This window comes from Melopsittacus undulatus, chromosome 1, assembly GCF_012275295.1.
Source record: "Melopsittacus undulatus isolate bMelUnd1 chromosome 1, bMelUnd1.mat.Z, whole genome shotgun sequence".
Taxonomy (NCBI): Eukaryota; Metazoa; Chordata; class Aves; order Psittaciformes; family Psittaculidae; genus Melopsittacus; species Melopsittacus undulatus.
The window spans coordinates 119,480,724-119,503,515 of NC_047527.1; the positions used below are offsets into that span (position 1 = coordinate 119,480,724).

The 22,792-nt window shown below is 40.4% G+C and overlaps 1 protein-coding gene across 1 annotated transcript; it reads left to right on the forward strand.

The window, feature by feature from the left end:
• The first annotated feature begins 3,062 nt into the window (after positions 1-3,062).
• On the forward strand, positions 3,063-21,284 carry CROT (carnitine O-octanoyltransferase). The gene is made up of 17 exons (XM_005152947.3): positions 3,063-3,200; positions 3,816-3,939; positions 6,436-6,560; positions 7,467-7,648; positions 7,815-7,939; positions 10,288-10,396; positions 11,973-12,066; positions 12,160-12,285; positions 12,724-12,825; positions 13,431-13,514; positions 13,607-13,714; positions 13,973-14,103; positions 15,439-15,562; positions 18,054-18,132; positions 18,902-18,995; positions 19,163-19,282; positions 20,367-21,284. The coding sequence occupies exons 2-17, from the start codon at positions 3,825-3,827 to the stop codon at positions 20,485-20,487; spliced, it is 1,839 nt and encodes a 612-aa protein (XP_005153004.2). The 5' UTR covers positions 3,063-3,200; positions 3,816-3,824; the 3' UTR covers positions 20,488-21,284.
• Positions 21,285-22,792: the final 1,508 nt, after the last annotated feature.

The following is a 22,792-nucleotide window of genomic DNA, read 5'->3' on the forward strand; positions in this document are numbered from 1 at the left end:
TCACAGCACCTATGCTGGGTGTGCTCTTCTGCAAGTACAATTGTGAGGAATGATTAAAAATAAACCCCTTCCTATTTCCATCTCTACATGCTGAACAGTGTATTAGAATGTGTAAGTGTTATCTAAAATACGTGGAGGGAAAATTTTTGGCTAGGGCCCAACTCAGATAATATCATAGCCATTCCCATAACTACAACTAAAAACTTTGGAGCAATTTAAAAAACTTGCCATTTGCAATGCAGAATATGAAACAGCAGTTATTGCTATTTCCCAATTACCAGTGCTTCAGTGGTATTGTGACCTGAAAGGGATCATTTAGGGTGTTCTCCCTCCCCTTGGGACCAACAACCAAGTTCGTGATACCCTTGTACTGAATTAAGGTGAAACAATACCAACGAACCAGTTTCATTATTTATTAATACAAAATACAAGGCCTGTAGTTAGATGTAATAACTCAACAATGATTACTTTAGTTGGATCAGCAAGCCCCGTGCCACATATTTTCACTTAGATCTTCAATGGAAAAGAGAGGAGAAGAGAAAAGGAGAAAAAGGGGGAGAGAGAAGAATTATTACCACCTGTGGATCCAGTGATGTCTCATTGGTCCTCTTCACCCAGGGTATTGGTGGTGGTGGGAGCTCTCCCTCTGCCCTGAGCCCTGTACTTTCATGTTCACGTTCTTTTGGGGTTGTTGTAGTTTAAGCCCAGCCAGCAACCCAGAAACCAAGCAGCCGTTTGCTCACTTCCCCCCAGCTTCCTCCCCCCACACAAGGAGGGATGGGGAGGAGAACTGAAAGAATGTAGATCCCACGGGTTGAGATAAGAGCAGTCTAGTGACTAAGGTATAACACAAACCACTACTGCTGCCACCAATAATAATAATAATGATAAGGGAAACAACAAGGGAAGAGAATACAACCGCTCACCACCTGCTGACTGATACCCAGCCTGACCCAGCAGTGATCTAGCCCTTCTGGGTAACTGCCCCCAATTTATACACTGGGCATGATGTGCTGTGGTATTGAATACCTCTTTGGTTAGTTTGGGTCAGGTGTCCTGTCTCTGCTTCCTCCAGGCTTCCCCTCCTCCCTGGCAGAGCATGAGACTCAGAAAGTCCTTGGTCAAAGTAAACATTACTGAGCAGCAACTAAAACCATCGGTGTTATCGGTGTTGTTCCCAGGCTGAAAGTCAAAAACACAGCACTACACCAGCTACCAAGAAGGAGAAAAATGACTGCTACTGTTGAACCCAGGACAGGGGTGTTATCCGTAATCTGTATATGAAGAGTAGAGGGGCATTACTATGATAATAATGGGCATAGCTTAGTGAACACATGTGCAATTCCAAAGCTGGGCTTCCTTGAGGGTCCTCTGGGTGGTCCTTGTCCCTCATATCCTGGTGTCTGCTTTTCCAACTCCATCCTCTGAGTCAGTTCATCCTGGAGTCATCCTTTCACATTCCTGTGGAGGCTCATCAGCTTCTAATAAAGGGGTCAGAACATCCTATCTACACTGTATTCAGAGCCAACATCCTTGTTATTTGCCTCATTTATGCTCAGGGCCTCCATGGCCAAATGCAAATTGTGCCTGAGACAAGCTCAGTTTTCTGTCTCTGACTCACACTATGGAATGAAACAAGCTCAATGTCCAGGCTTCCAAAAGGCCAGAATAATCAAGTGATTGTAGGGTTGCAGTTTTGGTCTATCACATGCTGACTTTGCTACACTCATTCAAAACTAAACTTACAGTTATGAACTGAAACCTGAACTAAATCTTAAATTCACTAAGAAATAGCAACTATCACTACAAACTCCTCATTAAACCACACCAACAAAGAATTGTGTTATACCTTTGTTCTTTTGCACAGGCTACTAATTAGATTTTTAGATGAAGACGTGATTGCCTTTGATTTTACTCTCTAAGCTGCCTTTGGACCTACTGGAAATGAGTGAGATGGATCAAGCAAACAGTATTAAAAAACAATGTGTGACAGGAACCTTTGATGAAAAGGAGGACCACAGGGATGTTAAGTCAACCATTCTGACAAGGGAACGGGGAACAGCAGGAAGCTGCAGTCCTCATACAGTAGCAAAGTAGTAGCAAAGATGTCTGAAGCCTTATAGGGATGGAAGTGAGCAGTAGGGTCAGGATTATACAGGATTTCTGTAGGTCCCGTGTCTCTGACTGGAGGCAGTGACAGCAGGCACCAGGCCACATCCTTGGGCCTGGTCCAAACCTTCTATTTTATGTAGAGATTCTTGGTGATGCAGATAGCCACCAGGGCAGTGCATGTCACACTGTCACATCAAAGTGCTTCTGTTACTACTTCAAGACCTATCTGAGCTGCCAGTCTTTAGTCATCATCTCCCCAGGATTTGGGAGCAATCCAGAGCAGCCAGGTCTCTCAGCAACAGTAGGAGAGGGGGAAATCTCTGGGCTGAGCCACAGGTCTCCATCAGACATCACCACGTACACATGCAGGTGGCAGAGACTCCTTCAGTGCGTTAAAGTACAGTACTGGCGGGTATTTCTGCAGTTAGAGACCTTTTAATCTTTTTAACATTAACCACGGCAAGTGAGACTGAGCAGGTCTTGTGTCCTTCTCAGTTCAAGCAGTGCTTCACCACCTGGTGAAGTGTTTGCTCCAGGATGTGAGGAACGCTCCAGATCGCAGTCTCACTGCTGGTGGTTTGTGCTTACTGCCACTCCCGCAGAGCTGCAGATCACACCCCACCAGCCTCAATCCCACACCTCATCCTAACAGGTAGCACAGAAACCCACGGTGTAGCCCAGACCTGCTCCACAGAAACGGGAGTCCTTGCAGACTCCTGATCTCTTCCCCACCCGCAGAGCAGTCGGGCTTCTTACCCCTGAGCCAGGAGCGGCCCCCGCTTGGCCAGAGGGGGCTCGCAGCGGGGCTCGGGCTGCCGGCGGGGCTCCCGGCACAGCCCTCAAGGAACACAAGCGGCCCTTACTCATACCCCAGCACACCACCGACGGCCCATCCGGAGCGCAGGGGGCGGTGAAAGCGTTTCACGCTCCCGCCCCTGAGTCCGCAGAGCCACTGCTGCTCCGGCCGCTGCCTCCCTGCCCGCGGCCGCCCCGCCCAGCCGGCGTTCAGGCTTCCTATGTAATCGGGGCAGAGGTGAAGGCAGGTAGGCAGAGCTGGCTGAAGCTGTCCTGGGTCTGTTCGGGTTAAGGTAAGCGGCGCTCCGCGGGGCGAACAGTGATCTCCGTCGGTCTCTTTCATCGGGGGTGCGCGGCGGTGGGGCACTGGGCCGTGCGGTTGCTCGGTTGCCTCCTTACTTCTGTCCCCCTCGGCCTCTCTAGGGCAGCTGCGCGGTGTGGGCCCTGGTAAGCAACTCTGGGGAGCGGTGGCGGCCCCGGCCCTGTTCGGTCCCGGCCCTCCCCGGGCGGGGATCGCTGGGGTAGGAGAGGTGGGTGTGCGGGGACTGGCGGATTGCGTGATGGCGGCCGCGGTGCGGGTGATTCCGCCTTCGCCAGTTAGCCACCGATCGTGGTTGGTGGATGTTCCAGGGCAGGCTGGCTTCTGGTCGGGAAAGAAAGTGACAGGCCTTGAGTTTGTTAATCGCGACAGAGCGGACAAAGCATCAGTAGTCATAGTTTTCCCCTGTGTTGTGTATGCCTCTTGTGACTTAAGGCCAGCAAGAACCCTTCGATGCTGGTTCTGTCAAGGGACGCCTCCTCGATACGCGTTTTTCACCGTGGAAATGACTAGGGGGCATGGGGAGACTGTGGGGAGATACATCCTCTCATTCAGGATTCCTTAATGGTCTGTTGATGTCGTGCTGCAGATCTGCATCATGCAGAAGCAAGTCCTTGCATCCACTGAGGAGCGAACATTTCAGTACCAAGATTTTCTGCCTTCCCTGCCAGTACCTCCTCTTGATGACTCTTTAAGTAAATACCTTGATGCAGGTAATGACTTAATATTGTAATAGCAGCGTGCTGTGGGCTGTTATAACCAGCCTAATCTGAAGGTGTTTGTGATCTGCAGTGGCAGATTGTATCAACTGATGTAATTGGGGTGGGGAATTCGGGCAGGTTTTAAGTGCAAAAGGTCTTTTTCAAGTTCAAAATGGGAAATGAAGTGTCCGGAGCAACCTGAGTAAGAGTTGCCATTTAATCCCTATTTCCCTTTCTTCAAGGCAATTGGATATCTAGGAAAGTTAATTTTTTGTTTTGATGGTTTGTGGTTTTTTTTAGGGTTTTGCATTTTGGTGTGGGTTTTTTCCCCCCATCTCTATCAGCAGGTGTAATAAGAGATATTTATCCATCTGATAATTATGTTTTGCATAATAACTGTTTTGCTTGTCTGTGACTGTGTTTGCCCAGGATCTCTGTAAAAAACCCCAAACAATTATTTAAATTTTTTTTATACTTACATGTTCTTATTTCTCACCAGTACTATTAACTATACAGTCGTAGGAAGAGGCAGTGGTGGGCCGTTTAGGATAATTTATCATGGATAATTTCTGCTCTAAAATGTTTGCTGTCTAAATGTTAAAGTTTTGAAAACAGTATCAATGCACATGTGTCTAACTTTGTTTATAAAGCAAACGTGACTGGTTAGTCCTTAATATCTTATCAGGCTTTGATATAGTGGGATTGACAAAGATATATTACCTTTACTTTCCCATGTTTCTTTAATAGTCTTCAAAATCTGGTGACACTGAGCTTTTTTTTTGGAACATGTTCTTCATATCTTACCTGTAATGCTGACAGAGTAAGACCCAGAGTTCTTTCCTTAGCAGAAATATATTGCAGCAAAATTTCCCTTTCTCAAAGTAGAAGCTAAGTTCACTCTTGAGTTCCCTTTTTCATTTTTCTGAGTGTAATTGAAATGGCCCAGTAGATGGTGATAGGTTTTGTTTGGTGTTCCTTACATCACTGCTTTTTGATGTAATATGTTGAAATGGTGGTTTTAGAAGAAAAAATGCTGTATATGTATGCATGTCAAAAAATGTTTTCTTTCCATTGTAATGCAGATTAACTAAAATTGTGCTGCAGAAGTGAACCTGAAATAACAGAATTTCTGTTTATAACTTAGTTTTGTAAATCCTCACTCTCCAAGTTAAAAAAAATAACTCTCTCATGGAGTGATAAAGCCTAATAGTGAATTTGTTTTCTGATTATGAACTGTGTTTTCATAAATACCTTATCACATGTCCTTTTTTTACCCGAGTTACTTCCTTGTACACAAGTCATTCTATAACTTCAGTGTTGATCTCCTTTAGTCTTGCTGGAGGTCAGAGGAAAGTTAGTCTGGTATTTGTTGTTCTGCCTCATCTTCCCTTGTACAAATCACTTATAGCCAGAACATGCACAGTTCTAGATGCTACTCTGTGATTCTCATTGCTTAAGCTTGTAATGTGTTTAATCTGTGAAGATGAGCGGAGGAAAGGAGATGCTTCTGAAGAACAGTTCAGAACTTCCAAATGACCCTTCATAGATGCTATGAATCATTCCTTGGAAACTGCTGTCTTTTCACTGATGGAATGAGCACCTCAGGCACTTAACATTAGTTAGTATACCTGTTGGTAAAGCAGGTATACTGCTTTAAAGTATACCTTTAAACTGTCCGTTTAAAGCCAATCAACTGGAAAAGCTGGACAGAGTATGCTTCAGAAGGCGCCTTGTTTAGGGTCTTACAATAGCTATCTCTGCATTGGATTCAGTATGACTAACCTTGTTTTAAAGGTAGGCCTTGAGCAGAGAAGTGGCCATAACCAAGTTACTTAGCCTTTCAGCTCACCCCAGAGGTTAAGACTTGGAAGCCTGGACTTGACCAGAGAGTATGAAAACCCAAAGTTCTAGCTTTCGAGAGGGTTCCTTAACTATGCAACTGAAGGTGTCTTTCCTGGGATGCTTCCTGTTCATGGAGCTGATCTCCTGTGCAGAAAGGAAGGCAAGGTCTGTGGAGGAAAGTGGAGAAAGTGGCAAGGCAGAAGTTTCACCGAACTCTAGTGAGAAAAGGGCTGAGGTCTGCTCCTTCCTAATAGTGCTGCTGATCACATAGTTGTTAAATGGAAAAGAGGCTCTGTAGTCATAGAATCATGTAAATTATCTAAGCAACCTTCCAGTGTCTGAAAGTGGACCTACAAGGTTTCTCTTCATCAGGGACTGCAGTGATAGAGCAAGGGGCAATGGGGGCAAGCTTAAATAGGTTTTCAGCAATTGCTTTCATCTGCTAACATATGTATTTATTCTAAAATATGTATTTGTTTCATTAGAAGACACTGATCTATTTGCAGATATTTGAAAGGGTTTTCTTCCTTCAAATACTTGTTTCAGAAAAATAAATTTTGAGTATTTTTATCCATTCTGTAACATCTGAATTTTGGAATTGATCTCATCATAAATGCAGCTTAAACCACAACATGTCTTTAAAATAAAAACATTTCCTTCCTACAGTGAAGCCATTTCTTAATGAAGAAGAATATCAAAGAACTGAGAATATAGTTAAAAAATTTAAAAATGGGATTGGGAAAGAGTTGCATGAGAAATTACTGGAAAGAGCTAAAACAAGAAGGAATTGGGTATGTATTTGGATAAGTAGGAAATCATAATTCAGCTTTGGAAAGTTGGTTGTTCAGAATATCATTTAGAGTTATTTAGCTTTTTTTTTTATAATCTTAGGTTTTTCCTTATATCTGCCACTTTGCCTATGGATATGAACACATTCACTCATATGTGTGATTTGTTTTTCCCAAGGTTGAGTGGCTAAGAGAACTCACTAACTGGAATGTTAAGTTACCTGCCAGTTTTTGAATGCTCTGTCTGTCAGTCTCATTCTGTCACTTCCATCCCTCCTCCCTCTACCCGTGCCTCCCCACCCAGAAAAAAGAAAATGGAATTTGGAGTTTGGTCTCTATCCATGTCTTTCCCGAAGAAAGCTACATGGTAGCATTTTTGAAGTTGTCTTTCAACAAAGAAAGGGATACAAGGGGGGGATGTTGCCAATTCATGAATTGGTATTCATGGGAACTTTGTAAATCTTAACATGACACAGTCCAGAGTGGGGGTTTACAGATGAAGATATTAAAAATACATTAGGAATTATCTGTCCCAAATCCTCTTTCAACACAAATCCCCTTTTGTTCTGCTCTTCATAGAGTAATCTCTCTGATGTGAATATCAGCCACAGCTGACATCTACAAGAGTTTAAGGTGATAAGTATTGGGCAAGAACTCTTTATCATAACATACAGTTTATTAATCTAAAGCCATACTTAATTTTATTTTAAGCTTGAAAATAGAGCAGCTAGATATGTTGTTACCCTCAGCAGTTATTTTTGAACCACTGTCCTCCCTTCTATTTTATAGAAACTACTATTGAAAAATAAAAAAAAAAGTTAAAAAAGCACACAGTTGAATAATGAGGTGATTATGAAAGAATTAATGACTAACACTTAATTCTGATGCGAGACATTTTTCACTTTTCAGCTGGAGGATTGGTGGCTGAATGTGGCTTATCTTGACCTTCGCATATCAACGCAAATACACTGTAATATGGGAGGCCCTTGTCCCTATATTGAACACTGCTGGCCACCAAAAGAGGGCACTCAGATAGAAAGAGCATGTGTATATACATGGAACATCCTGAAATTCTGGGAGCTGTTGCGAACGTAAGACCTTAAGAAACAATAATTATTAGAATGCTAATGATCTATGTGTGCTTTAGTTGCAAAAATGCGTTTATGTTCATGTTTTGAAGTAAAAGATGGGGTTGGCTTGCCTTGGTTTACTTGCATAATCTTTCTTGTTTAATTTTGGTTGGTTTGTTTACTACAGAGAGAAGGTGCCTGTCGAGAGATCTTTAGATGAGGTTCTGGACATGAGCCAATTCCGAATGCTCTTCTGCACTTGCAAAATTCCTGGAGTTACCAGGGACTCAATCAGCCATTGTTTTAAAACTGGTAAACAAATGCTTTTGTATTAATAGACTAATGGAGTGGTCATTTTAACCATAAAATACTCACTTCCTAACATGTAAGTGAGATATTCATGAGTGCTGATATAAGGAAGCGAAGAAAATGTGCAATCTGTGAATGTCCTTTTTAGTCCAATATTTAGTCCTTATACAACAGATTAAAAGAAAAGTCTGCTTCAAATTGTATGTTACCAGCCTGACACCTATAATAATTAAGCCGGCATTAAGAATTGAAAAAAGGCAAATTCCATGGGTTCCTTGTATTATATGGACAGAACTTCAGCATCATTGCTAGTTGCATCTTTTTCCACAGAATGCATTTCTTGAGTATGCTTTTGTACTTCCTGTTGGGATAATGCTTATTTTCTGTCATTGTGATGTTTGTTGACTTGGTCAGCTTCTTCTATTTTCAGTCTTGAAAGTACTCTTTAGTGCTTCTTGAAGTCATTCTCTTAAACTCCAGGTTTTCTGGGGTGTAGGATCAAGAGCTAGAGTCTACTGTTATTATTCATCCTCCACTAACAAGTACTGTAGTATTGGTAAACAGCTAACTAAATCATAAGACCTCTCCCACACACAGTCTAATGCATCTGGAGTTGTTCAGCATTGTCACTCTAGATAAGCACAGGGATTTAAATTCCTATAAGACTCAGGAATTCAAGAAGGAAGAGGTATTGCCTTGTTCCATTAGAAAATTTGAAAGGAAATCTCCATACCACAGGATATGATGAGAAAAAAAAATGCAAAGTTTAAATACCAAAACATAAAAGAAACATTAAAGTGGTGGAAATTCAGTTTGTTCTGTTATGATCACACTTAATACACAAAGCTGTTATCCTGTGGAGATATCATTTATGTCACTCATGCCTTTTCTGGGTCATTAAGGTATGTGTGTGTCTTAACACAGACAGAAGGAATTGCCATCTAGAGAGGGATCCCGTTTTTCCTTTGCTGTGGAGGGAGGTGATAAGGTCTAAACACTTGAAGTAGCATACAGATTGCAGAATAGAGCACCTATTGACAGGTAGCATCAGCTGGAGTCAGAGACCACACTAAAAGCCAAGAGAGCCTGATCAGTGGAACCTGGAGAGCTATTTGGTTCAGCCTGCAGTAGATGCCTTAACAAGAGCACATGGAGAGGTCATTAGATGTTAAGTGTATTTGGTAGATCTCTGCCAACTGTAGTGATCTCAGGCATTTAATTCAGCTATGTTAAGTTTCAAACTTAATTCTGTCTCTTGCTTCAGAGAGCTCAGGTTAGGAGGATGCTTACCAAAAGTCACTAAATTTGATGTCATCCCCTTCTGGTTTATGTTAGAAATTAATTTAATGACCTATGATGATAAGGTTTGTGTGAAATGACAAATCCTCACTCTAGAATGTCTTTAATCCAGTATCTATTGAATTGTGGTATCTGTTTAGACAGTAGGACCATAAAGAAATGTGTAAAAGCTTTATAGATTAAGACTTTTGTGGATGCCCATTCAGTTACATACTTGTGGGTAAAGTAGCATATATTTCTTTGGTTTGGGTTTTTTTTTTTCCCAGGGCAGACTCCGGGACTGGAAGAGCTGTACCACAGTGGCTCAATTTGAGAAAATGTAGCCACATTTCTTGGGGGTTACAGTATCTGGACTTTGTCAGAATCATTTCCAACTTTAGTCTTGTTTCCAGATAAACGGTGATGGTATGCAAACGTACTTGGCTGGTATGGGCCAGTGCTGTCTGTGTTTCTGTATGGTGGCCAAATTGATGTGTCAGTGTTCCCTTTTTATAGATTTGCATGTGCCCACCAGATCTGATTGACGTGATAGTGCACCTTGGATCTTGAGGTGGTTGCTCAAGATAACTGAAATTGATTGCTTAAGCACTGACAACTGAAGGACCCAATCATTTGCAAAGTGTCTCAGCATCAGGCTTGCTTCATTATATTCACCCATTTTAAAAAACACATAAACAAAACTCACGCAGGAGAGCAATGTTACTACAACAGCTGTCATCAAGCAGCACTCATATTGGCAGAGAGCATTCCTGCCTACGAGATACAGAAATAAATGACACTTGCTGCTAGGTAATGACAGTGACTTGAAGTAGTTAATAACAGTGAAAGTTGTTTTCTGTATATTTTCTCAGATGGTTTTAAAAATGTCTTCAGATCTGCAGTTGAACTTCTGAAGTTACCATTTTCTTCTTCTTTACTGTTTTTCACTGTATGAGGTGTGCCTCATTTTGAATTAAAAAAAAAAGTGGGTCTGCAGGACTTGCTTGTTTTTCCTGCCTCTCACTTTATCCCTGCAGGTGGGTTTTCATGTTTTGTTTTTTGTTTCATTTCAGAGACTGAAGGTGAATGCCCATCTCACTTAGTAGTCCTGTGTCGAGGTCGAGTGTTTGCATTTGATGCTTTACATGAAGGCAATATGCTGACACCTCCAGAACTTTCCAGGTTTTCAAACTACCTTGTTTCAAATGAGCTATCCTATAAAGAGAGTCTTTCTATTCCTTTTGCCCCAAAGAATTAGGTGTGAGAGAGGCTATAGCTTCTCCTCTAACTGAGGGTTCAGATTTGAGTAACTTTTTGTTGTGTGGATGGCAGCTTCTTGCCATGAGCCATGATGGTTATGTGCTGTTGTCATACACTCATAGAACATCATGCAGAAAGTCTGAATTGAGATAGTTCAGCAGGAAACATCACCTATACGTGAAGTTTCTTGACATAGAGTTCTTAGGATTGTAAGTAACATCGTTCCTTTGAGGACCAATTCACAGTGATAACTGTCTTGTTGCTTTATTGCATTATTAAACAGGAAGTGCCACTATCATATTGATTAAAATCTGATACATGTGAAGCCAATTTTCTGTAGAATAGAGGGGCTGGTGTTCCTGTTGGTGAGTAGCAGAGTCCAAAATCATAGTATACACCGACTTCCTGCTAGCTACACAGCAGTACAGCAGCATTTCACTTACATTTATTGTCTTTGCACCAGACCTGGGACAACCAGCCATGGTTGTGGCTCTTGTCCTATTCCTGAGCTGTTGCAAAGGAACAGAGGGAAAGAATTTGATTCCTTAAATGCTAAATTTCAGTATTAATTCAGCTGGCAATGTTTAAAGCTTTTCTATGCTGTCCTCTACCTCCCAGCAGCATATGGAGGTGCTGGCTTTTCAAATTGTCAGTGCAGTTGAGGAGACAAGGTTTTGTATTCATGTACAGAAGCAGTTTCAGCGTGAGTCTCTTATGATCGATTTTGGCTTGGGGTTTTGTGTGTTGGGTTATTTTGTTTTGGGATTTGTTTGGGGTTTTTTGTTTGGGTTTTTTCTCCTCATATCTCATTGTGGCTGTCTTATATTTTTGGTAACTGTGTAACTGCTGATAAGTAATGAAGTCTAATGGACAAGAGTGCCAGAACAAAGGACAAGCCATGTTAAGCACTTGTAGTTTGTGGAGTTTCTTTGCCACCAAGAACAACATGTGAAAAACTGAATTTGCAAGCTAAGAATTAGCTGTTAATAGCCCTTCAAAGGGAAAATGCAGGGAAAGGGTAGGAAGAGAAGTATTCTTGCATAGTTCAGTGTCTACATCTAGGATGTACAGTAGCTCCTGTTCTGATTTAAATATAGGATTTATCCTGAGTGGAAGTTTTGTCCTTGTATCTGACTAGTTGTTACAAAAGCTGTAAAGCTGCAGTATTGTAACTTGGGAAAGTTTTATCTGTACTGCTGAAGTCTTAAATCTAGTTTCAAATTAAGTATATAATAACACTTTAGGACAATGATTGTTTACATGTAAGTTTTTGCTGGGCTGGTAGCTGCAATTTGCAGTAACCATTAATGACTGAGAATAGAACAAGTCTTCAACTGCTCGTAGAGTCTGAGGGAGCTGATTTGTGCTCCCCGAAGATTCACATTAGCTTGTGAACATGAAACAAAAATTGCAGTTTGGCAAAAAAGAGAGATTAAAAAGTGTTACTTTTACCTTTATGTATTCTTTACTAACTTCAGTTATTGAAATCTTCTTAAAGGCAACTTACACATATACAGAAAACATGCCATAGTGAACCAGATGGACCAGGACTGGCAGCCTTAACAAGCTGGGAAAGGACAAAATGGGCAGAGGTGGGAATATTTCAGCAGCTGATTCCTGAGAAAAACATTGTGATCACTGGAAATGCATAATTTCACTTAGCTTTGTTTTCTTGCATTTTGTAGTTACGTGAATATTTGATTAATCTTGATCCAAAGAACTTAACTCATCTGGAAAAAATTCAGAGAAGTTTGTTTGTCATTTGCCTTGATGACTGTAGTCCCCATGCAACGCCTGAAGACTACACTGAGGTAGCGAAGGATTTTTAGTAATTCATATCTGGTGGTGTTTACATAAAAATTTCTTATGTGTATGTGCAGCAGTAGCACTTCTTGCTCTTTCAGAACACAGACAATGAAGGAGATAAATATGCAAATAATGCTTCTTATTGATCTGTAGGAATAGTTAAATAGTTTGAATGTTTAGGACATTGGAAATGTCTGAAATGTGCGTTCATTATGTTTTAGTCCTGTATGTTTCAGGGTCCTCAGAAATACAGTTGTCAACTTGTTATCACCCTGAATTTAAAAACACAGCATTATTATCATGTTTCATCTTCAACTGGATGAAAGTTTCATATCTCTTAGGAGGTCTTGCGATCTTAGTTAATGTAGGCTTGGTTTAGCTGACAGAGGTTGGCAGTGTATGCCATGATTTTTAAAACCCACAGTGTGTAACTTCTGCTTTAGGTTACCAAGATGGGGCTAACAGGTGATCCAACTGTACGCTGGGGAGATAAATCCTACAGTTGCATATTCTTTTCCAATGGAACCTGTAGTGCATTCTGTGATGTAAGTTGAATATTTTTTTTGCCCCCCTTATGAGCCTTTCAAGTATTTATTAACTCAATTTTCCCTTTCAGAGTATTATTTTAAATGCTTAATGTGTTCTTCTAGTATAGCCTGGTTTACCAGGCATCTTGTCTATCAAGTTTCCAAAAGCTTTCACAGTATTTAGTATTACATCGTACTTGAATTAAGAACATGAGATGTGAAATCATAATCTTATTTCTAAAAGTACTCAGTGAGGGAGTTCTAAGGCACAAAGTACATTGCATAAGCTGGTTTTAAATTAACTCTTTGTATGATGTAGCTATTTGAACAGCTTTGGTTTTTGAACTCAGATTTTTTTAAAGTCATTATTGAGTGGCCAGAAGGGCCAGAAGATCTGCTCCAGATCTACTTTTCCACAGCCAGTGGTATATTATGCCTCCCTATCTGGCTGCAGAGCAGTTGAAACAGTGGGTGGACTTTCAGTAGTTCTGTATGCATTGTAGAACTAGAAAAACAAGTCCAACACTATGCTCTAAAGCTTTGGTCTGCAGGAAAGAGTGGGCTGGATAAAAAAGGAATCTAATTATGCAAATAATGTGCTATCTTCTTTTATATGATTCTAGCATGCTCCTTTTGATGCCATGGCTTTAATTTCCATGTCCCATTATACCGAAAAGAACTTTCTTGAAAATGAGGGAAAATGGAAGGTATTTATTCTTTAGACTTTCAAATTTATTAGCTACTGTGCCTTTTCTTATGGATAACATTTCGTGTTTTCTTTCTGTCTGTGTCCTTGCAGGGATCAGATACAGTGAGGGATATTCCATGGCCAGAGGAACTTGTATTCACAGTGGATCAGAAAATCATAAATGAAATCGGATATGCTAAAGAATTCTATTACAAAAAGGTGGAATTCCCTGCTGCTTTTCTAAACTGTCACTGATTTTTATTTTTTTCATCCCATGCTATTTACATATTTTTAGCTGATCTTTTTCTATGCTGGAGAACAGGGATTTGCATCTTAATGATGCTTGATGAATCAGGGGACTTAATGCCATGATTAAATTTGTTGCGTTGTTGGTTTATGTTGAGTGTGTTTTATTTGCAGTAGACCAAGTTGTGCTATTTCTTGACTTCTCTGGCTTTTCCTCCTTTGGTGTGACAGGTGTCTGACGTGCAGCTAGTGACTTACGCCTTCACATCCTTTGGCAAAGTATTGATAAGAAAGCAGAAACTTCATCCTGATACATTTGTACAGCTTGCCATTCAGCTTGCTTATTACAAATGCCATGGACGGTAAGAAAATTACCCAGATGTGGAATAAAAAACTAGTTTCTTGAGAAAAGGTGTGGATCTAGAGATAAAGTCCCTTGCAATGCCAGTTTGTAATTTGCTACAGTGATATAAGAAAGAAGAAATGAGGTTTTGTTAAAGTAACAGTTGCATAGAGTCTTAGTTTTTGCAATGGGGCTTGTACCCTTGGCTTCAGAAGAATTGTGTCCTTGTGCCTACAGGGATCTTGTATGTACGTGTTGTGGAATGGAGGGCAGAAGATAGCCCATGAAAACATGAATTTGGAGTGTACAAAGTAAATATTTAGCCTAATACCAAATGCACAATGGGTAGGGATTCTTTAATGTCATATAGTTGCTCAGGTGGAGAAGAAAGCTTTAGGTGCAGCAAGTGACAGACATCAGTAAAATGGTTAGTTTTCCATGCCTGTAAAAAGCCTCACAAATGTCAGTGTCTCACTTTAGCAAGATTAGATGTGAAGTTTGGGGCAGTATAACAGAGATACAGATAGAGGCCCTCCAAATGCCTGGAGCTACATTTTTGGGTATGTAATTTTGTTTTGTATTACTGGGAAAAAGGCAGCGTTCTTTCTGGCATTGGTGTTTCCAAATTTCTCTTTGCTAACTAGCACTGATTATAGCTTGTCTAAGCCATAACTAACCTGGCAAGTATTGCTTGCTTCCGAAAGAGAAAGGTTTTGTCATGTCATTTTTAATCACTGGAGATGTGTATCTCATCATAAGAAAGGTTGGTAGATCTCAGTTTGCTGAACACTGAAATAGATTAATTGTCTGACTAAAGTAGCCTTTGTGAGGTCTGTTTTAAACACACAAATTTCATGTAAGTTGTATATTAAATAGTAGACTGTCATAGGGCTGGGGATGCTCCAGGTGAAAGCTGGATGGGTGTCAGCATGCAACAGAGAAGGACTTGAGCACTGGAACACACTGCTTATTTCAAGTGTGTCTCTTAATTTTTGAGGGTTTAGATGGTGTAGATGGTTCCTTTAAGGAAATAAATAATGGAACTGAAGCTTGCGTAATATCGGGTTTTTATGCTAGAGACTGGTAGATCTGTAGTCTGCAGAAAGCAGCCATGACAGCACAGTCTTTCTCAAGGTATAATTATAGCACTGGCACTTTTTCAGTTGTCTGGCTCACAAAAGCTTGTAGACTTCCTTTTTGGCTCTTTTTCAGACACATAATTTAAAGAAAATTAGTGTCTTACTGATACTTGTAACTGATCTAGGTGTGTGAGATACTTGGCAGGGCTTTTTTATTCCTTGAGAGAGCAAATAGTTAAGTTAATGAGATGTTCTTCCCTGATTTTTCTTCTTAGCCCAGGCTGCTGTTATGAAACCGCCATGACTAGGCGTTTCTATCATGGTCGCACAGAGACCGTAAGATCGTGTACTGTGGAAGCAGTGGAATGGTGCAAATCCATGCTGGATCCTTCTGAAAGTGTAAATACTGAAATCCTCCTTTAATCATCATGTATTTAGAAGGCCTGTTACTTGAGCTGCTTAAAACACCTTTTTCTGTTGTCTCATTAATGGGAGTAGGCCTCTTTCTACTGAGACAGCTTTCAAATGTTGGGTTGCGTGAAGTCTGGCTCTGGTCCTTGTGGCTGAGGTGAGCTGTCATGTGTGGGTTTGGTTTTCTGTCCTGTTTACCTTTTGGTTGCAAGAATGTACGTGTCATGAGTTACATTCACACTGATTTTTCTTTTTTTTTTCTTTCCATACCTCAAAAAGTAACTGCTTTGGAGCCAATGTACTCTGCCTGTGGAGTGGTTCTGTGGTTTCAATTTTCAAGTGAAATCAGGAAATGTTAATCTAATCATTGAGTCTATAACAGCAAATTTAAATCTGTTTGTGTCCTACTGGCAGCAGGCATGTATTCCAGATTTTGTCTCTGAGTAGCTGAACTGGTGACCTTTTCCCAGCAACTGCCCTCTGGTGCTTGGCTGGCAAAGCATATTGTGCTTTATTTGCCAAAAGAGAGCATACTAAAGCTCTTTCTGTTGTGTTCGCTGCACATTTCTCAGAGCCTGAGAAATGAGGCAAGGAGAAAATTTTTTGGAACAAAGAGCTCCATATTTCTAGCAAATTAAAAGGTTCTGTGTTATCAGTGCATCTAAGAAACATACAGGAATACAGCCATCAGCCAGTATGTGTGATCAGTGATTATAGTCTTCAAGAGCATATTTTCCTGATCTTCACTGGCTTCTTTTGGCATGTGCTGCAGCTTTAAAACTCAAATTTCTGGCCATTATTCAAAACTGTTTTCCTATTGCAAATATAGATTCATTTTATTTCATAGAATCATAGAATAGTTAGGGTTGGAAAGGACCTTAAAATCATCTAGTTTCAACCCCCTGCCATGGGCAGGGACACCTCACACTAAACCATATCACCCAAGGCTTCATCCAGCCTGGCCTTGAACACTGCCAGGGATGGAGCATTCACAACCTCCCTGGGCAACCCATTCCAGTACCTCACCACCCTTACAGTAAAGAATTTCTTCCTTATATCCAGTCTAAACCTCTGCTGTTTAAGTTTCAACCCGTTACCCCTTGTCCTGTCACTACAGTCCCTAATGAATAGTCCCTCCCCAGCATCCCTGTAGGCCCCCTTCAGATACTGGAAGGCTGCTATGAGGTCTCCACGCAGCCTTCTCTTCTCCCTGCACTTCAGTTATCGTCTTAACCAATTACACACTCCTGTGAGTTACTTCCAACACTAACTGTAGCCTTTTTCTTTTTATCTTTGTAATTTTAACTAACATCTCCAGTTATCTTCCTGTTGCTATTTTTTTTCTTATAATGAACTCTTGAGGCTTAAAGACAGTGTTAAATGCGTTCAGTAGTGTTGAAGTTAAGATGCTTAATAGTCTACCTTTAAGGTACTAGAAAATACCTAAAGTTAGGTACTTTGGAAAAAAAGTCCTTCTGCCTCAACTTTTCTTTTTATTCTTGTGACCTTAGTAGCTTGATTTTAATCCAAATTGAGTGGCTGCTACCCTTGTTTCACATCCTCTGCAGCAGCTTCTCATGTAATGAATAAAAGGGTAAAAGGGTGCTTCTTAAGTAGTTAAAGAGCTAATAAGATCCAGGATCATAGAAGTTGAGGTCTTGGTGTCTAGAGATGTTTTGCCAGGCCTCTTTTCCTAAAATAAATATTTTTATTCTGTTCTTTGTGGTTTTATTATGTAAGTTTCAATGTAAAATTGAAAAAAAAACCCCATCATGTTGGACAGAACTACTGTTGTGGAAGTAATATTTCAATCAGAGAAAATTTGGGAATGCAGTTGTCATCTGTGTATTTTTTAGTTAGGGTCTTTTTTGTTTTCTGATTTTGCATCACATTTTCTTAATTAGTTGGGGTTTTTTTGTTTTGCTTTTTGGTTTTGTCATGGAAAAAATGATCGAATAGAACGGAATATTTCAGTTGGAAGGGACCTACAGTGATCATCTAGTCCAACTGCCTGACTAGTTCAGAGCATGGTGAATGGTATAAATGTGACTGCACCAGTTAAAAGCTAGTGTGCTTCTAAATAAGGGGTATTTCAGAAAGTTTTGGGGTTTGATTACTCTAGTTCTCAATGGTTACTTGCAATTGTTTCTGCTTGCTTGGGAAAGAGCGTGAGTTGTAGGATATTGTTCAGTGCAAAAGTGATCAGAGTAACAGAACACAGCCACGGGAAACAGATGAGCAAGTTCTCCTGACAAAGAAACTTGGCTTTGGGAGAAACAGTTGGAGAGATGTTCTAATGTACCTTTTAAGTTTCTCCATTTTCTTCTATCTAAAATTGCTAGAAACTGTGAAAGGGAAAAGCTTGCTGATCTGTGATTCCTGATGTATTACTCACCTGGATTGCTGCTGTGGTTTTATTTTCTTTGAGTTTTGGATTTTTAGTTGTTTGGTTTTTAATCCTGTCTCCCCTATTTTACAGACTTATCAACGACTGCAGCTGATGCATCAGGCATTTGTAAAGCACAATAAAATGAGGAAAGATTGTGAGAGTGGAAAAGGTATTCTGGGATCAAAATCTGTTTTATGTTTTCTTCTGAGTGGAAAGGGAATACTGGTGTACGCTAATACATATTCTTTGTCTCTTTGTTTTCAACCTGAGTAAAAACTACCCATTAATACTTTATACTTTAGTTTTCATGAGAGAAATGCAAACCTAGTCCTTGTGGCCTAAATAGCAGTTCTCTTTGAGTATTAATGCACTTTTTCTGCCCAGCTAAACATTATTTCAGTATCCTTTCTGATCAAATACATGCTTGGCTGGAGAGTGGGAAATGTGGCCTTTAGAGGTGGAGGAGAGATTGGGAAATTGTGAAATTCTAGGCTGCCTGGGTTAGTGTGGTAAGTTATTCTATGAATGAGAGAGTAGCTGGGAAATAACCATCCTATGAACCTTCATACTCTTTCCATCCTACTTGGTGAGTTATCTAGGCAGTTGTGGCCCTAAAAGCCTTTTCACCTTGTCCATGTAATTGCCACTGGGCCAGTTTCGCCGCTGCATGGAACTCTTCATCCTTGGCTGAAATGGAAGTTTTCTTGTTTTTTGTTTTCCACAGGAACTGTGCTTGGTTTATGTTACTTAGTTCATTTGCATTTGGGCTCAGTGTTGCAAGCTGAAAATGATGAAAGCATCTTAGATCAGATATTTGGGAAGTGGTTTTTGTGCTACTTATCTGTCCTTCAGATGGTATTTGAACTACCCAGACCACAAGAAGCAGAAAAGCAAAAAATGCTGCTGTTAATGATGCAGTGTTTGCATTTATTTGGCAGGCTTTGATCGTCATCTTCTGGGTCTCCTCCTCATAGCACAGGAGCAAGGACTTCCAGTGCCAGAGCTTTACACGGATAATGCCTTCACAGCTAGGTAATTTGGAATCATTTCCTGCAGGGAGTATGCTTTGATACTGAGGTCTTTGTTGCACTGGCTATACATGTGCTGATTTCTTGATCCCTAGGAAAAAGTAACTTTTTTGTAAAACTCACTTTGTTTGAACTTACCTCTTAAAGTGCTGCTTTTGTGCTGTTTCACAGCGGAGGAGGTGGGAATTTTGTTCTTTCGACTAGTCTGACTGGCTACACGAGGTTCAGTGGATGTGCACTCCCTATGGTAGACCATGGCTATGGCTTTTTTTATTCCATCAGAGATGACAGGTAAAGATATATTTTTGTTTTGGGTATTGTTCTGTGTCTGTCACAAAGGGAAAGGCAGCTAACAACGAGAACGAGGAAAGAAAGAACAGAAGAAACATGGCTGAATGTGTCAGGAAAGGTTGAGAAGCAAGCTACATGAGAACAGAGGCATTAACATTCTGGGAAGACATGTGTGGGAGGAAGGATGAATGGTGAAGGTGAAGTGAGCACCAAGATACTGACAATAAGCAGAAAAACTGTGGGGAAGGTGAAAGAAGGGAGGAGCAAAAGGGGTGAAGTTACTTTAAAATAAGCTTTAATTTTAGAGGCAATTAAATGTAACATGCAAAGGTGTGTTTTAAAGAGTAGCAATTGACTGAGACCTATTAGAGCACAGGTGAGCACACTGTCCCTGCTTCTTGGCAGTGACACACATCTCTTGGCTCAAACCAGACCTCTCAGAGCAGCAAGGAGAAGCTAAAACATTTGGCTTTACTTCTCATAAAATTGGTAGGATTTGGAAACATCCAGCCTTGGTTTATTGGTCTGGTGGACAAAAATTATTGCTTCTTTATAAAATCTGATAAATTACTTTGATTATAAGGTGTTGAGGTAACTTGCTATTTTGTGGCTTGGATGTTTTCGAATGACTTCTTCCTGAAGCTATATATGTATTATGTGCAGATTTGATTCAATTTGAGAATGCAAACCACTTATACTTTGATCAGTGGCTCTGTTAAGAGAAATACAACTAAATAAAGATCTACCTTTTATTATGTAAATAAAAAAAAAGTACTTTAAACCTTGAACTAGTTGCATAGTAGAAATATAATTCACAGTCTTTCAAATATAAGTGGAAAAGTTCTCTTGCAGTGTATGTAGAAATACGTGTTTAAATCAAAGTGTCTAGTTTCAAGATCTATCAACAATATTCCTTACAGAAGACATGGGGTATCTGAGTCCTCTTTGAATGTTGAGACAGTATGTTTATGTGACAGTTTGCTTCAGGATTTATGTCCGTATCGCATTTCAGAGCCATTTGTGTGACTTTTATCCTAGACCATAAGAACTAAAAGTGGTAACTTCATTATTTTCTTACTGATAGGATCATTACTAACTGTTCTTCCTGGAAATCCTGTCCAGAGACTGATGCGGAAGTGCTGTGTAGAACTGTGTACCAGTGTTTTCAGGACATGATACAGTTAACAATTGCAGCTCAGCTGTAAGGTTGATAATGATGTAAGAGCCTTTACATGTTCACAAGTTATATGTAATACAAGTTACATGTAGTTTGAAAGAAATGCTACTCAAGATTACTGTTATAGGAAATTTAAGACATTTAACAATTTATGTGAAATATACCTATTTTTATGGGACTTACTGTGGTGACAGTACCCATTTAAGAATATTGTAGCCATTTGCAACAACAATGCAAACAGTAGTACCTTACTTAGGTGAAACTATGCCATATTAAAATATGCCTCAACAATGCAAACATACTTGGGATGTGGGGAATGGAGAATTTATGGGAGATTTGGATTTGTGATCTTTGTAGTAACATGTAGAATACTTAGTAGTCTATTCATACTGTTTGTCAGTGGAGCGCTTAAATGTGTAACCACACTATCCTCCTAGGTGATAATGCTTCTTAATGGTAACGGTTTATGAAATAGAAGTACTGCCTTCTGTTGAAATGAAATTTCTTTAATTTTTGCTGTTGGGATTATACCAAATAGACATATCTGTAAGTGGGGAAATTCCCACTACATTTAAAGGAAGAAAGCACTACAATCTGAAGTATTTTGAAAAAGGAGCTCTCAATAACAACAGAAAGCAGCATATGAGTTCCAAATTCCTCAGAGTTTTCATCTTCTAGTGAACTGTGAACATCTGGTTTACACTAATAATACATGATACAGCTAAGCACTGAATGCAGGTTGATACAGTTCTCAGGATTTTAAAACTTGATTCCTCTGAGCATCTTTGTATTCCTGCTATAGAAATAAAATTATTCTAAAAATCAGCTTTTCATTGATTGTTTTATGGTGGACTGCTTAATGTGTAGCAAATCTCTTTGTGAAAGAGGGATTATCTTGGGGACAGCTGACCTTGAGATTCTGAAGTACCCATTGTTTTCTCTAGTTTTCAGAGTTTTGAGAGAGATCAGAGACTGCTGTTTGATTTACAGGAGCAACTGCCTCCTCAGCTAACACTGAGCCAGTCTCTTTGCCCTCTGTAAGCTCTGTTGCTTTTTTCCCACAGCAGCAAGAACAGAGTTTCCCTCTTTATTTCCTTTCTCAAAGCCTGACACTTCCCTGAGTAACAGGCCAGGATGTGTTATACTGTGTCTTGTTGCCTTGGAAAAGAGCCTTTGTCTTCCCTGCCTTTACTGTACTACTTGTACATCCTGTCTCAAACCTCACAACCCTTAATTGTTTAATGGTTTGAAGTCTTTATAATTTCTGTGAGATAGATGAGGATTTTGGATCAAGTTATGCTTGATGGGTTTGGGTTTTTGTTGTTTTTAAGTTCTGTCTGACATTTACAGCCTTTCATCCCTCAGCTGGGTTTGTAAACCTGGTTGCTACTGTGACAAGGACAGTTTGCTTTGAACACTCTCTTGAAACAGGCTGAAATCTGATGAGGGTTGTCAGAAGAGGGCACAATTTGCTTCCAAGACATGAGACCAAAGGAACAGATTCCAGGAATTGGCTGCACCCATTTGTACATTGGCAAGCTGAGAATAGGAGCCAGGGTTCTGCAGTGGTGGGTTTGAGCCAGTTGACAGTCCCAACAGACTTCCTTCTCTCCCTGCTCTGGGTTGCATGTGCATTAATTTAGCAGTGCTTTGGGCCCGTGTGTTCTGAGGAACACATTACTACCTCCCTTCTGCCTGTGCATGCTGGTGTCTGTTTATAAGCCCTACCTATTCCCTTTCTGGGCAGTGACTGGTTTTCTGAAAAAGTCTTTGGCCTCTTGCTGGTGTGTGTCTTGTATGTCTTATAATCCTCATCGCACACCAGAGTTTAGAAAGAATGCAGCTAGACAGTTATCATCAACCTGTGAAAACAGCCCCCCAAAACCTGAAGAGAGGAGCAAGGTCTCATCTTTTTTTCACTAGGTTTCTACAGGAACAGCTTGCTGATGTGCTGGTGGAAGAAGAGGGTTGGGTTCTTGAAGCAAATGTGCTTCAGTTATGTTTTAGTTATAAGGTTTAAGGGAGCTATTTGCATTATTTTACCAAAACCAGAAGTAACGAAACTAGTCTCATCCAAAAGATTGAACCAGCTGCACAGATGCACTTCAGCAGCAGGTACCACCTGCTACCACACATTGCATGGTCCAGTTTGAATGCTGACCAGAGAGCAGTAGATGCCTTGCTCAGCCAGGAGCTGCAGATGGGTCCCTTGCTCTGCAACCTCTGGGCAAAGCAATCTTTTCAGTGTTTTAGGTGGTGGAGAGGTGATGAGCTATCACAATACAGGTGCTACCTTCTTTGGCTCTGTCCAGCACTTCCTGGACAATCTGTGC